This window comes from Oncorhynchus keta, chromosome 2 (genome assembly GCF_023373465.1).
Source record: "Oncorhynchus keta strain PuntledgeMale-10-30-2019 chromosome 2, Oket_V2, whole genome shotgun sequence".
NCBI classification, from domain to species: domain Eukaryota; kingdom Metazoa; phylum Chordata; class Actinopteri; order Salmoniformes; family Salmonidae; genus Oncorhynchus; species Oncorhynchus keta.
Window position 1 is genome coordinate 25,662,938 of NC_068422.1, and position 15,662 is coordinate 25,678,599.

The window sequence follows — 15,662 nt, forward strand, 5'->3', positions numbered from 1 at the left end:
ACTTGCCAATGCATTGTTCTTCAGACATTTTTAAAAATTATATATGATCACAACGGTAATAGATCCATTGGTGTATTACTTGTGAGGCACAGCTGAGTGAACATACATTTAAATCATTTGCTTTTTATTTTACTGGGCTGATGGTGCCTGCATCTGATGGTCAGTCTCAGCGAAGGGGAGAGCAGCAGACTGAGCGTCCGTCTCTCAACATCCCTCCGCTCTCCCTTTCCTCCACTGACACTGACCAAAAAAGGACACGGTCTTCCAGCTGATGACGAAACTCGAGTCGCACCACATTATTTCTGCCTCATGCACAAATTCATGCTGTTACTCCTATTAAAAAATACCCAAGCCGCTAATAATAACAACAACACAAGCCTATAGATACACTTTCCTACTCATTCATGACTGCTGCACTGCTTGTTGTGGCGCTGAGTGGAAATAGGAAGAGCGCATATTTTATGTCTTATAAAAGTGTTGAATACAAAATGTGGACAGTAATGAGTAAGAACTTAAACTCACTCATAAAAACAGCAGCTCTTTGCTGTATTCGTTAAACGTTTTGAAAACTCACAGTATCAATTTTGTTATAGCTTTCTTTTGTCTGCTACGTTATTGCAGACTCTGTCATCTAAGCAATCTGATTTGCCAGCGGAAGCCTAGCGGACTTGATTTCCTCTCCAGGCCCACCTGGAAGGCAGTTTTTTACCTTCAGACACATGAAATGGCAACAGTTTGCCTACCCGGCGCGCAGGGCAGCTGAAATGGCTGCACCTACCAGCAACAGCCTGAGACTAATACCAAAAAATAGGAACACAAGGCTTTATCATTGTTTTTTTTACAGAAATGTTTGAGGATCGACTAGAAATGTCTTGGAGATCGACAAGATGATCGTGATCGACCGGTTGTTGACCACTGTACTATAGGGACAAAGATACAGGGCCAGGTCATGCAGGACTCAAAACCCTGCACATACTGTGCCTGTCCAGGATGGGAGTTGCAGTTAACCCCTCTGCACCCTTTCAGGAATACCTATGTAAGAATGCTGTTCATCGACTATAGCTCAGAATGTAACACCATAGTATCCTCCAAGCTCGCCATTAAGCTCGAGACCCTGGATTTCGACCCCGCCCTGTGCAACAGGGTCCTGGACTTTCTGACGGGCCTCCCCCCAGGTGGTGAGGGTAGGCAACAACATCTCCAACCCGCTGATCCTCAACACTGGGGCCCTACAAGGGTGTGCTCTCAGCCCTCTCCTGTACTCCCTGTTCACCCATGACTGCATGGCCATGCACGCCTCCAACTCAATCATCAAGTTTGCAGACGACACTACAGTGGTAGGCTTGATTACCAACAACGACGAAACGGCCTACAGAGAGGAGGTGAGGGCCCTCGGAGTGTGGTGTCAGGAAAATAACCTCACACTCAATGTCTAAAAACAAAGGAGATGATTGTGACGTCAGGAAACAGCAGAGGGAGCACACCCCTATCCATATCGATGGAACAGTAGTGGAGAGGGTAGTAAGTTTTAAGTTCCTCGGCGTACACATCATGAACAAACTGAAATGGTCCACCCACACAGACAGCGTGGTGAAGAAGGCGCAACAGCGTCTCTTCAACCTCAGGAGACTGAAGAAATTTGGCTTGTCACCAAAAACACTCACAAACTTTTACAGAATTACAGCACAATTGAGAGCATCCTGTCGGGCTGTATCACTGCCTGGTATGGCAACTGCTCCACCCACACCCGTAAGGCTCTCCAGAGGGTAGTGAGATCTACACAACGCATCACCGGGGGCAAACTCCCTGCCCTCCAGGACACCTACACCACACGATGTCACAGGAAGGCCAAAAAGATTATCACGGACAACAACCACCCGAGCCACTGCCTGTTCACCCTGATGCTATCATCCAGAAGGCGAGGTCACTGAAAAACAGCTTCTATCTCAAGGTCATCAGACTGTTAAACAGCCATCACTCACATTGAGTGGCTGTTGCCAACATACTGACTCAAGCCACTCGAACAATTAAACATTGGATGTAATAAATGTATCACTAGTCACTTTAAACAATGCCACTTTATATAATGTTTACATACCCTACATTACTCATCTCATATGTATATACTGTACTCTATACCATCTACTGCATCTTGCCTATGCCGTTCGGCCATCGCTCACCCATATATTTATATGTACATATTCTTATTAATTCCTTTACACTTGTGTGTATAAGGTAGTTGTGAAATTGTTAGATTACTTGTTAGATATTACTGCATGGTCGGAACTAGAAGCACAAGCATTTCGCTAGACTCGCATTAATGTCTGCTAACTATGTGTATGTGACCAATACAATTGGATTTGATACAAACAATTACATTAAATTAATTAAACAATTTAAATGCAATTTTGTATTTTTTATATAAAATGTAAATGTCAACCTACAGTTTTTATTTGAGAAGAGGAGAGTCTGATACACATGGTTTTTGAGCCTCATGTCAACAATGAGCAGCTTGAGTATGTTATATCAGCATCAGGCAGCGCAGTGTCCCCCTCCTGGCATACGCAGGGGCGGAGACAGAGGGGTGTCCGGGGTGGCACTGGACACACCTGACATCTGATTGGCCACCCCAAGTGCCTCCCCAAAATGTAATCCGCTACTGGCAGTTTGATGCTGATTGACATCTCATTTTACCTCTTGTTGAAAGAATCATTTAGTTTGGTGGCACATTTTTCAAATCGAGGACGAGGAAGAGAGAATACTAACGTTGGTTGCAAGATACAGAAGAAGAAGAAGAACATGCAGAATAAGAAGAGAATATTTCCACAGCTCCACAAGCTCTTTACGCGATTGGTGAAAGCATCATATTTGAAGTAAGTGTTAAGGTTTGGCATCGGGTTTAGGTTTCCTGAACAACTTTTATGAAAGTTGAGTCGCTGTGTAAGTTACCGTTAGACCTTTGGCTCTGTTAACAGACAGTTAATCAGATGACAGAGATCAGTTCCCAATTTAGCCATTAACTCAGTTAGATTTTCACACTTGAACTCAAAACGAACAATTGTTATTATCAATCTGTTAATTAACGTTACTCAAACAATTACCAACATTTGCAGATATCCTGTTTGCTATCGTAAAGGTGTAAGAAATTATAACTAGCTAAGTTACTTACTGCAGAGTAGGGCTAGCCATGATCTAACTAGTAACTTAGACTGGTAGTTGATTTTAAGGTACAATTATGATAATCGGGATTTGTAATTAAGATTGAGATTGGACTAAAATGTGGGTAATTGGATGTTTAGATGTAACCATCTTATTTTTGCATAGGGTCAATTAAACATTTTAGTTTAGTTTAATAATTTGACCATTTAAAAAAACAAGCACACATAAAACTTGAAAAAGTCATACATGCACATTAATAAAATCATTGAGGATAACACACAATAAAGTCTGGGACTTATGTCCATTGTGGTCCTCTTGAGACAAGATGGCTAGATCCAACACAGTATGGCAGTGAAATAATACAACAAAAACATAGAAGAAGAACATTTATCTCATCATTCCAGTTACATCACAGGGGTTATGCATATGGAAACAGAGGACATCAAACATATTTTTACTTTATTATTTTTACATTTCCCAGCATTACTCCTGAACCTGTATAAGCACACATCAGCAACACCTGATCTGGTGCTGTGATTGTGTGTATCCCTAACACGAGGAAAGTCATCACTTAGATATCTGGGCGCAGGACCATAAATACTCCTGTAAACCAAACCTAGTCTAATCTGGGACACCCCAGCCTCAACAGGCAGCCAGCTGAGTTCCTGAAAGCAGCTCCTGCCTATGTGAGTACGTGGACTCACCTTCAATACGACCCTGATCAGCTTATTCTGGGCTATCTGGAGCTTCCCCTTCATAAGCTTAGATAGGCCCCTAAACCAGGAAGTACTAGCATAGTCAAAATGGCATTGAATGAGGGCAGTTGCTAGCACTTTCATGGAGTCCTTATCCAGCAGCTTAGTCCTGGCATTAACCTTCCCAAGCACTTTATTGGCCCTGCTCACACCTCCCAAGCTTTCATTAAGGATTCATCCCAAGTAGCTAAGGTTTTAGTAGTCAGCACCTCACCCCCTAATTTCACACTGACCTACTCAATTTAGGTTTGGATTCAAAAATAATTGTTTCAGTTTTCCCTAAGTGCAGAGATAGCTGATTATCTCCAAGCCATTTGCTAATGTTAGTAAGCTCTGTGGTAAGTATGCTCTCCAACAATTTTACTTTTGTGAGACACCAGAAGTGTAGAGTCATCCGCATAAAGAAAAAGACAGCAAGAACAAACATATTTCATATCGTTAATATACAATAAAAACAGCAGAGGCCCAAGCACGCTCCCCTGTGGAATGCCACAACTTATTGGTTTTGCCTGAAAGAGTGAACCATTAGCCTCTACAACTTGCTCCCTTCCTGATAAATAGGATTTTACTCAGCCTAGAGGGATACTGCTTAACCCCAGTGCCTCCAGTTTGGAGATTATGAGACAGTGGTGAACTGTATCAAAGGCCTTCTGTAGGTCAAGCAGTACCATTCCACACAGATTTACCTCAATCATCAATCTCTTTCCTGATGAAGTCAGTCAAGTAAAGTAGGCATGAATCAGTGGAGTATGTTTTTCTAAAACCCGACTGAAAATAATACATTTGACCCTGTTTGTTAACATATTCATACATTTGCTCATGTACAACTCTCTCCAGGATCTTTGATGTTACACAGAGGATATATACAGGCCTATAATTCCCAGGGTCAGACTTGATCACCTTCTTATACAGAGGTAGAACTTTAGCTTGTTTCATGTCCCTGGGAAAGGTACCTTGTTCAAGAGAGAGATTAACAATATGTGTAATACAAGGGCCATTTTGCTCAGCAGAATCTATAAGAAACCAGGAATATTATCCAGGTCTGTGGCTTTGTAGCATTTAAGCTCTGCCAGTATACTGACTATTTTGTCTGTTGCTACCTTTGCAAAAGAAAGAGTTTGGCTGAACCCCTAACTCTACATAATACTTCTTGACTTGGTTGCTTCCATACAATCCAGAACTGGTGGGTAGCTTGCTAACCAGCTTGCTGGCAACAGAAGTTAAAAAAAGAGTTGAATTTATTGGCAATCTCTGCTTTTTCATATACCATCTCCCCCTAATGTTCAGTCTAATACTGTTTAGTTTGTCTTTGGTAGTACTACTACAGCCTATTTCCTTAAATGATTTCCAAAGATTTTATGGTAATTTTTGTTCTCAATTATTTTCTCAAGAAAGTAACCCCTCTTAGCTTCATCCAACCTGCTCTGTGCTTCATTTCTGTGATGTTTATATAGGACAAAATCATGCTGCTCTTGAGAGTTCTTATATTTTTTAAAGGCCTTATTCCTTGCTTGAATAGATTCTAAAATCTCATGATTAAACCAACGGCTAGATCTCTGCTTTACCCTGACCGTCTAATGGGAGCCATCACAATCACCACATCAGGGAATCTACATTTAAAGACTTCCCAGGCACTGTCTACCCCTACACTATCTTGCACAGTTGACCAGTCAATTTTACCCACTTCCTCCCTAAACTAAAGTTTTTTTGAGTGCTCTGATTCTAACGGTTTTGTGACACTTAAATATATCTTTCAAAATCCTTCAACAGGGAATCATTACAGTTTGACAACACAATTTCAAGACCTTCATAGAATACATTCTGATTGGGCGGTCTATTTCACCCCCCAACAAAACCGGCTTGGTTTTGGGAAGGCAGATATCCAGCCAGACAATCTCCAGATCAGCGCTTAAATCCGATCTGACATTAAAAGCAATGAGCTCTGAGCTAGACAGTGAGCCAGAGCTGCCAGGAGATGTCATCGAGCCCCTCCCTACTGCATCAAGCACCAGATATGCTGTTCCAAAAGAACCCAGTGGTAGGCCAGGCCTATACTTTAAACTACACATTTTAGTTAGCAGCTGTTAGTATCTAATCTTGTGTATCCCTTAATTATACATATCCATAGAGATACAAAACATTATTTCATGTGTATTTAAGACATTTCAAGATCCAGAGATGAGGGTCCTGTATAGCTGTGTTTGAAAACATTTCCCAGAACTCAGCATGGTACTAAGGAAAAGGGCATTCAACAGCTCCAGGTATAAGGACAATTCATGACTTGAATATTCTGTAAGCCAAGATTCGACTTACTGTTTTGTCTGTAGGCATTTTTCTCACAGTCATGTTTTTGTAACTGGAAAAAGGCACTGTTTAAAGATTCTGGGTTTAAGCTCAATTTGAAGGCAGAACATCATATCAATGATGCTTGGAATCAGCATAAAAGGGCTATTGACAGCAACTCATCAATGTTAGATGTCATAAATGAGGACCGGAAAAAGAAAGTGGAGGAAAACTGTAATTACATTAAAACAATTACAGATGTGCTCCTATTAACTGCCACTCAAAACATAGCGCAGAGAGGTCATCGAGAGTCTGATGACTCTCACAACAAGGGTCATTTTTTGACAATCTTAGAATAAATATCAAAGCATGACCCTCTCATAGAGAAAAGGATGATTGCATGTGGCAATGCTAAGTACACAAGCTACCAAATCCAGAAGAAAGTTATTGAGGGCTGAGCTGAGATGGTACAAAGTCAAATAATAAGAGGAGTAAAAGAAAGTTACTTTTTTGTGTAATTGCAGATGAAACCAAAGATTTAAAGACAAAATAACAAATGTCTTTAGTTGTGTGGTAATATTACAATGGGGCCATCGACAAAAGCTTTTTACACTTTCAGTCAGCTGAAAGCTTAAATGCATATATCAGCATAAGTATGATACTGTACTTTTTTTAATATTGATGGGCACCAAAATTATTTTTATTTTTCAAGTCCATTTCTGCTTGATACTTGGTATGTGAAATTGCAGTGTTTTTTAAAAAATAAATTAACTTTTTTGTAAATAAACCATGCAATTTATGTAACACACAAATGCTATTTTCTCCTTGGTGCTTGAGATTTATTTTCTGAAAATATTTTGGATGTTCAACACTTATAGACTCAGATTACAGTATATATTCATGAAAACAGAGTGACGCAAGTCTCTCCAGTATGTGAGTACAGTGTGTACTCGTAGCTGCTACAACGGCTGCTACGATTCCTGCTACGATTCATGAGCTGCAGTTCCGAGGTAGAGACACTGACTAAACAATTCTAGTGAAGTAAACCTTTTGGACCACACTATCTGCCACATTGAAGAACTCCGGGTTAAGTGAATTATCACTTCTACCTCTAATCAGCAATCATAGGATTCATTCGTGCTCCTAAGATGCCAGGTTAGGGTTCTGTCATGGTCTATGGACCCTCTGAAGTAGCCTTCGCCACCCCCTGGCCATCCCATGTATAAAACTAGTTCCGCCACTGGTTATACACAATAACAATAACAAACTATGAGGATAATGAAGCTAATGTTGATAACGAGGACAACCAAGAGGATTAATCATATTGTTACAGTGTTGATGATTGTTTATTGTATATCAAGTAGAAAGAAATGAGAAAAGGCTTGAGAAAGGGCTTTTTACCCAGCAATACCACACTAACTGGCTTACAAACATATTAGACCAGATGTGATGCAGTGAGAAAGCAGGACGTCCTACCCTGTCTCTGGCTTTGACCTTGACTCCGCTCTTCAGCAAGTGTTCCTCTACATCAGCATGGCCTGTCCTGGTGTCCATATGGAGAGGGCAGGCCATCAGCTATGGACCAGAGAGGGAGAAACTGAGAGAGAAAGGAGAAAGAGAGATTTTATTCATTTATTAAAAAAATATCACAGTAGTTACATCAATAAAACCACAAACGTTACTTCATTGTAACAGATCTCGAAAGTTAAAACCAAGCCCCCCTCCTCGTCCACTGTACATATGTCAGGCATATGTGTATAGGTGGCAGGGAAGTCAGGCGCAGGAGAGTCAAACGGAGTGTAAAATGGAGTCTTTTAATAATGTCCTAGTAACATGCTCCATAACACTAAACAGGAAAAGAACATAAACAAAATATGGGTACGAAGACCCGACGCGCGCCTATACAACAAACAACACTACACTGACAATAAACAATCTCTGACAAAGACATGAGGGGAAACAGAGGGTTAAATACAGGTAATGAATGGGATTGAAAACAGGTGTGTGGGAAGACAAGACAAAACCAATGGAAAATTAAAAAAGGATCAATGATGGCTAGAAGACCGGTGACGTCGAACGCCAAGCACCGCCCGAACAAGGAGAGGCAACGACTTCGGCAGAAGTCGTGACAACATAAAAACCCCCTGACGTCCCCCAACCCTACAAAGTCCCCCAGACGGTTCATAAGCCACCATTATACATACTCCAGTGTGAGCTGAGCTCACACCAGCCCCAGTATCACAGCTCTGGTGTCCGTACAGCCCTCATGTTTCCTGGTCTTCCACACTGCTCTATTTGCCTAGTTTACTAGGCAGTCCCTTCACCTGTTGGCTACGCTATACCTAGACCCTCCAACATATATTGTAGGTCCACAGTCAGCAGCAACCCTAGGCCCGTACACCACCCATCCAGGACAGAAAACAACCATACCAGTCTGGAACAAGAAAAAAAGAGTCTCCTCCTCCCCACAGAACAGACACCCCCTCCCCACTGATGGATCAATGTGTGATACGTATCTGTTCATAACGATAGCCCTGTGAATAATCCTCCACCGTAGATCAGCAGTACCCTTCTCAATGGGAGGCTTATACATGGAAAACCAACATCCTCTCAGAGATGTTTTGCTGCTGCGAAAAAGGCTCCCAGCTCCGGAGTCTTGAACTATAGAATCATTCCCTGACCTTCCTGGTGTTCCCCTGCATCGGCAGCAATGGTGAAAGGGTTCCAAAAGGGTTCTTCTGCTGTCCCCATACGATAACACTTTTTGGTTTCAGGTAGAACCCTTTTTGGTTCCAGTTAGAACTCTTTTGGGTTCCATGTAGAACCCTATGTGTAAAGGGTTCTACATGGAACTCAAAAGGGTTCTACTTCAAACCAAAAGGGTTCTCCTAAGGGGACAGCTGAAGAACCCTTTTAGGTTCTGTGATGGCGAGATCATGGAACGGGCAGTCCTTCCCCGGGAGGAAGAGGAGCTCCGTCTTGCTGAGGTTCAGCTTGAGGTGGTGATCCGTCATCCACACTGATATGTCTGCCAGACATGCAGAGATGCGATTCGCCACCTGGTCATCAGAAGGGGGAAAGGAGAAGATTAATTGTGTGTCGTCTGCATAGCAATGATAGGAGAGACCATGTGAGGTTATGACAGAGCCAAGTGACTTGGTGTATAGCGAGAATAAGAGAGGGCCTAGAACAGAGCCCTGGGGGACACCAGTGGTGAGAGCGCGTGGTGAGGAGACAGATTCTCGCCACGCCACCTGGTAGGAGCGACCTGTCAGGTAGGACGCAATCCAAGCGTGGGCCACGCCGGAGATGCCCAACTCGGAGAGGGTGGAGAGGAGGATCTGATGGTTCACAGTATCGAAGGCAGCCGATAGGTCTAGAAGGATGAGAGCAGAGGAGAGAGAGTTAGCTTTAGCAGTGCGGAGCGCTCCGTGATACAGAGAAGAGCAGTCTCAGTTGAATGACTAGTCTTGAAACCTGACTGATTTGGATCAAGAAGGTCATTCTGAGAGAGATAGCGGTAGAGCTGGCCAAGGACGGCACGCTCAAGAGTTTTGGAGAGAAAAGAGAGAAGGGATACTGGTCTGTAGTTGTTGACATCGGAGGGATCGAGTGTAGGTTTTTTCAGAAGGGGTGCAACTCTCGCTCTCTTGAAGACGGGAGGGACGTAGCCAGCGGTCAGGGATGAGTTGATGAGCGAGGTGAGGTAAGGGAGAAGGTCTCCGGAAATGGTCTGGAGAAGAGAGGAGGGGATAGGGTCAAGCGGGCAGGTTGTTGGGCGGCCGGCCGTCACAAGACGCGAGATTTCATCTGGAGAGAGAGGGGAGAAAGAGGTCAGAGCATAGGGTAGGGCAGTGTGAGCAGAACCAGCGGTGTCGTTTGACTTAGCAAACGAGGATCGGATGTCATCGACCTTCTTTTCAAAATGGTTGACGAAGTCATCTGCAGAGAGGGAGGAGGGGGGAGGATTCAGGAGGGAGGAGAAGGTGGCAAAGAGCTTCCTAGGGTTAGAGGCAGATGCTTGGAATTTAGAATGGTAGAAAGTGGCTTTAGCAGCAGAGACAGAGGAGGAAAATGTAGAGAGGAGGGAGTGAAAGGATGCCAGGTCCGCAGGGAGGCGAGTTTTCCTCCATTTCCGCTCGGCTGCCCGGAGCCCTGTTCTGTGAGCTCGCAATGAGTCGTCGAGCCACGGAGCGGGAGGGGAGGACCGAGCCGGCCTGGAGGATAGGGGACATAGAGAGTCAAAGGATGCAGTAAGGAGGAGAGGAGGGTTGAGGAGGCAGAATCAGGAGATAGGTTGGAGAAAGTTTGAGCAGAGGGAAGAGATGATAGGATGGAAGAGGAGAGAGTAGCGGGGGAGAGAGAGCGAAGGTTGGGACGGCGCGATACCATCCGAGTAGGGGTAGTGTGGGAAGTGTTGGATGAGAGCGAGAGGGAAAAGGATACAAGGTAGTGGTCGGAGACTTGGAGGGAGTTGCAATGAGGTTAGTGGAAGAACAGCATCTAGTAAAGATGAGGTCAAGCGTATTGCCTGCCTTGTGAGTAGGGGGAAGGTGAGAGGGTGAGGTCAAAAGAGGAGAGGAGTGGAAAGAAGGAGGCAGAGAGGAATGAGTCAAAGGTAGACGTGGGGAGGTTAAAGTCGCCCAGAACTGTGAGAGGTGAGCCGTCCTCAGGAAAGGAGCTTATCAAGGCATCAAGCTCATTGATGAACTCTCCGAGGGAACCTGGAGGGCGATAAATGATAAGGATGTTAAGCTTGAAAGGGCTGGTAACTGTGACAGCATGGAATTCAAAGGAGGCGATAGACAGATGGGTAAGGGGAGAAAGAGAGAAAGACCACTTGGGAGAGATGAGGATCCCGGTGCCACCACCCCGCTGACCAGAAGCTCTCGGGGTGTGCGAGAACACGTGGGCGGACGAGGAGAGAGCATGTATTAGCAGACCGATATAGCAGTCTGCAGCGCGGGCAAAAAAACTTTATCCAATGTCCATGTCCTTGATTAGCCACGACTCTGAAAAACATAGTTCTTCAGATCACGTTGATAGGAGTCTCAAACGGAGCACGTCCAGTTTATTCTCCAGGGATTGCATGTTCGCCAATAGAACAGAAGGTAGAGGTGGTTTATCCACTCGCCGATGTAGTCTCGTCAGGTATCCCGCATGCCAGCCTCTATAATGACGCCTCTTCCTCTTTCGGGTGTCGGGGATTTGGGCCTGGTCTGGGATGAGCAGTATGTCCTTCACCTCCGACTCCAACATTCTGTAGAAAAAAAGTTCAGATCAGGCCGAGAAAACCCCACACAAAATAGCACAATCGGTCAGGGGTTGTAAAACGGCTGCTATTCCCACCAGCGACATTTGAGAAGGAATATTTGGCTGTTTTGGCTTCCAGAGCCAATTTGACTTTAAACAGAACATGTTTAAAGAACATCCTTGGGCTATAAGGAGTAATGTTAGGCTCCTTTAGTCCATGATTGTGCTAGTGGTAGCCTACACAGGGTGCTATAGGTCAGAGGTCAGGCTGATAAACAGGTTAACAAGCTGGAAACTGTTTCAGAAAAGCAGTAGAGTGGTTCTTAAGCTTCCGACTGGGCAAACACTGGTTGAATCTTCGTTGTTTCCATGTCACTTCAATGAAATTACGTTGAACCAATGTGACCAGCGGGTTGGTTCATACGACAGGCTTTAATGGTCAAATCAGTTTTGTTTTTCAAATCCGTTTTGGAATACATACTGTCCAAACAAGTGACCAAATCGGATCTTTGTGTGTTCAGACCCATGTTGTATATCAATGGTTCAGACAGTAGTCATTTGCTGACATGGATACGCTAGTTGTCATAGTAAATCAAATCAAATCAAATTTTATTTGTCACATACACATGGTTAGCAGATGTTAATGCGAGTGTAGCGAAATGCTTGTGCTTCTAGTTACGACAATGCAGTAATAACCAACAAGTAATCTAACTAACAATTCCAAAACTACTGTCTTATACACACAAGTGTAAGGGGATAAAGAATATGTTCATAAAGATATATGAATGAGTGATGCTACAGAGCGGCATAGGCAAGATACAGTAGATGGTATCGAGTACAGTATATACATATGAGATGAGTATGTAAACAAAGTGGCATAGTTAAAGTGGCTAGTGATACATGTATTACATAAAGATGCAGTAGATGATATAGAGTACAGTATATACGTATGAGATATGAGATCAATAATGTAGGGTATGTTAACATTATATTAGGTAGCATTGTTTAAAGTGGCTAGTGATGTATTTTACATAATTTCCCACCAATTCCCATTATTAAAGTGGCTGGAGTTGAGTCAGTGTGTTGGCAGCAGCCACTCAATGTTAGTGGTGGCTGTTTAACAGTCTGATGGCCTTGAGATAGAAGCTGTTTTTCAGTCTCTCGGTCCCAGCTTTGATGCACCTGTACTGACCTCGCCTTCTGGATGATAGCGGGGTGAACAGGCAGTGGCTCGGGTGGTTGTTGTCCTTGATGATCTTTATGGCCTTCCTGTGACATCGGGTGGTGTAGGTGTCCTGGAGGGTAGGTAGTTTTCCCCCGGTGATGCGTTGTGCAGACCTCACTACCCTCTGGAGAGCCTTACGGTTGTGGGCGGAGCAGTTGCCATACCAGGCGGTGATACAGCCCGCCAGGATGCTCTCGATTGTGCATCTGTAGAAGTTTATGAGTGCTTTTGGTGACAAGCCGAATTTCTTCAGCCTCCTGAGGTTGAAGAGGCGCTGCTGCACCTTCTTCACGATGCTGTCTGTGTGGGTGGACCAATTCAGTTTGTCTGTGATGTGTATGCCGAGGAACTTAAAACTTGCTACCCTCTCCACTACTGTTCCATCGATGTGGATCGGGGGGCGTTCCCTCTGCTGTTTCCTGAAGTCCACAATCATCTCCTTAGTTTTGTTGACGTTGAGTGTGAGGTTATTTTCCTGACACCACACTCCGAGGGCCCTCACCTCCTCCCTGTATGCCGTCTCGTCATTTTTGGTAATCAAGCCTACCACTGTTGTGTCGTCCGCAAACTTGATGATTGAGTTGGAGGCGTGCATGGCCACGCAGTCGTGGGTGAACAGGGAGTACAGGAGAGGGCTCAGAATGCGAGCTTGATGACGAGCTTGGGGGGTACTGTGGTGTTAAATGCCGAGCTGTAGTCGATGAACAACATTATCACATAGGTATTCCTCTTGTCCAGATGGGTTAGGGCAGTGTGCAGTGTGGTTGAGATTGCATCGTCTGTGGACCTATTTGGGCGGTAAGCAAATTGGAGTGGGTCTAGGCCTAGGGTGTCAGGTAGGGTGGAGGTGATATGGTCCTTGACTAGTCTCTCAAAGCACTTCATGATGACGGAAGTGAGTGCTATGGGGCAGGAGTCGTTTAGCTCAGTTACCTTAGCTTTCTTGGGAACAGGAACAATGGTGGCCCTCTTGAAGCATGTGGGAACAGCAGTCTGGGTTAATGGATTGATTGAATATGTCCGTAAACACACCAGCCAGCTGGTCTGCGCATGCTCTGAGGGCGCGGCTGGGGATGCCGTCTGGGCCTGCAGCCTTGCGAGGGTTAACACGTTTAAATGTTTTACTCACCTCGGCTGCAGTGAAGGAGAGGCCGCATGTTTTGGTTGCAGGCCGTGTCAGTGGCACTGTATTGTCCTCAAAGCGGGCAAAAAAGTTATTTAGTCTGCCTGGGAGCAAGACATCCTGGTCCGTGACGGGGCTGGTTTTCTTTTTGTAATCCGTGATTGACTGTAGACCCTGCCACATACCTCTTGTGTCTTAGCCGTTGAATTGAGATTCTACTTTGTCTCTATACTGACGCTTAGCTTGTTTGATTGCCTTGCGGAGGGAATAGCTACACTGTTTGTATTCGGTCATGTTTCCGGTCACCTTGCCCTGATTAAAAGCAGTGGTTCGCGCTTTCAGTTTCACGTGAATGCTGCCATCAATCCACGGTTTCTGGTTTGGGAATGTTTTAATCATTGCTATGGGAATGACATCTTCAACGCACGTTCTAATGAACTCGCACACCGAATCAGCGTATTCGTCAATGTTGTTGTCTGACGAAATACGAAACATATCCCAGTCCACGTGATGGAAGCAGTCTTGGAGTGTGGAATCAGATTGGTCGGACCAGCGTTGAACAGACCTCAGCGTGGGAGCTTCTTGTTTTAGTTTCTGTCTGTAGGCAGGGATCAACAAAATGGAGTCGTGGTCAGCTTTTCCGAAAGGAGGGCGGGGCAGGGCCTTATATGCGTCGCGGAAGTTAGAATAGCAGTGATCCAAGGTTTTGCCAGCCCTGGTTGCGCAATCGATATGCTGATACAATTTAGGGAGTCTTGTTTTCAGATTAGCCTTGTTAAAATCCCCAGCTTCAATGAATGCAGCCTCAGCATGTATGGATTCCAGTTTGCAAAGAGTCAAATAAAGTTCGTTCAGAGCCATCGATGTGTCTTCTTGGGGGGGAATATATACGGCTGTGATTATAATCGAAGAGAATTCCCTTGGTAGATAATGCGGTCGACATTTGATTGTGAGGAATTCTAAATCAGGTGAACAGAAGGACTTGAGTTCATGTATGCTTTTGTGACCACACCACATCTTGTTAGCCATAAGGCATACGCCCCCGCCCCTCTTCTTACCAGAAAGATGTTTGTTTCTGTCGGCGCGATGCGTGGAGAAACCAGCTGGCTGCACCGACTCCGATAGCGTCTCTCCAGTGAGCCATGTTTCCGTGAAGCAAAGAACGTTACAGTCTCTGATGTCCCTCTGGAATGCTACCCTTGCTCGGATTTCATCAACCTTGTTGTCAAGAGACTGGACATTGGCGAGAAGTATACTGGGGAGTGGTGCACGATGTGCCCATCTCCGGAGTCTGACCAGAAGACCGCTACGTTTCCCTCTTTTACGAAGTCGTTTTCTTGGGTCGCCGGCTGGGATCCATTCCGTTGTCCTGGGTGAAAGGCAGAACACAGGATCCGCTTCGCGAAAGTCATATTCTTGGTCGTACTGATGGTGAGTTGACGCTGCTCTTATATTCAGTAGTTCTTCTCGACTGTATGTAATGAAACCTAAGATGACCTGGGTTACTAATGTAAGAAATAACACGTTAAAAAAAGAAAAAACTGCACAGTTTCCTAGGAACGCAAAGCCATCTCTGTCGGCGCCGGAATGACGGGTGTAGGCTGATGGTGGTGGTGCTTGTGCTTCCTCTCACTCAAAAGTTGCTGTTTAGCAAGCTAAGGTGACAACAATGGAATTTTATCGACAGAGCATTCGCCCATAGTTTAGGGATCCCCATTGCTCCAGTGGTTAGGCCCTTTCCAGTTCACGCGTTGGACAGTCAAACATTAGGATCTGGCTTTATCAGGGAGGCCACCACTCCTTTGGTCATGGTGACACAGGGGGGTCACAGGGAGAGAATCAGTATCTTCCTCATTGACTCTCC

General features: G+C 44.6%; 1 protein-coding gene across 1 annotated transcript in view; it reads right to left on the minus strand.

Moving 5' to 3' along the window:
• Positions 1-11,214: 11,214 nt before the first annotated feature.
• hps1 (HPS1 biogenesis of lysosomal organelles complex 3 subunit 1) overlaps positions 11,215-15,662 on the minus strand; it is a 34,582-nt gene continuing 30,134 nt past the window's right edge. Inside the window, exon 18 of the mRNA XM_052474416.1 lies at positions 11,215-11,457. Coding sequence (XP_052330376.1) covers positions 11,232-11,457 — 226 coding nt within the window. The 3' untranslated portion in view covers positions 11,215-11,231. The remainder of the gene's footprint in view (positions 11,458-15,662) is intronic.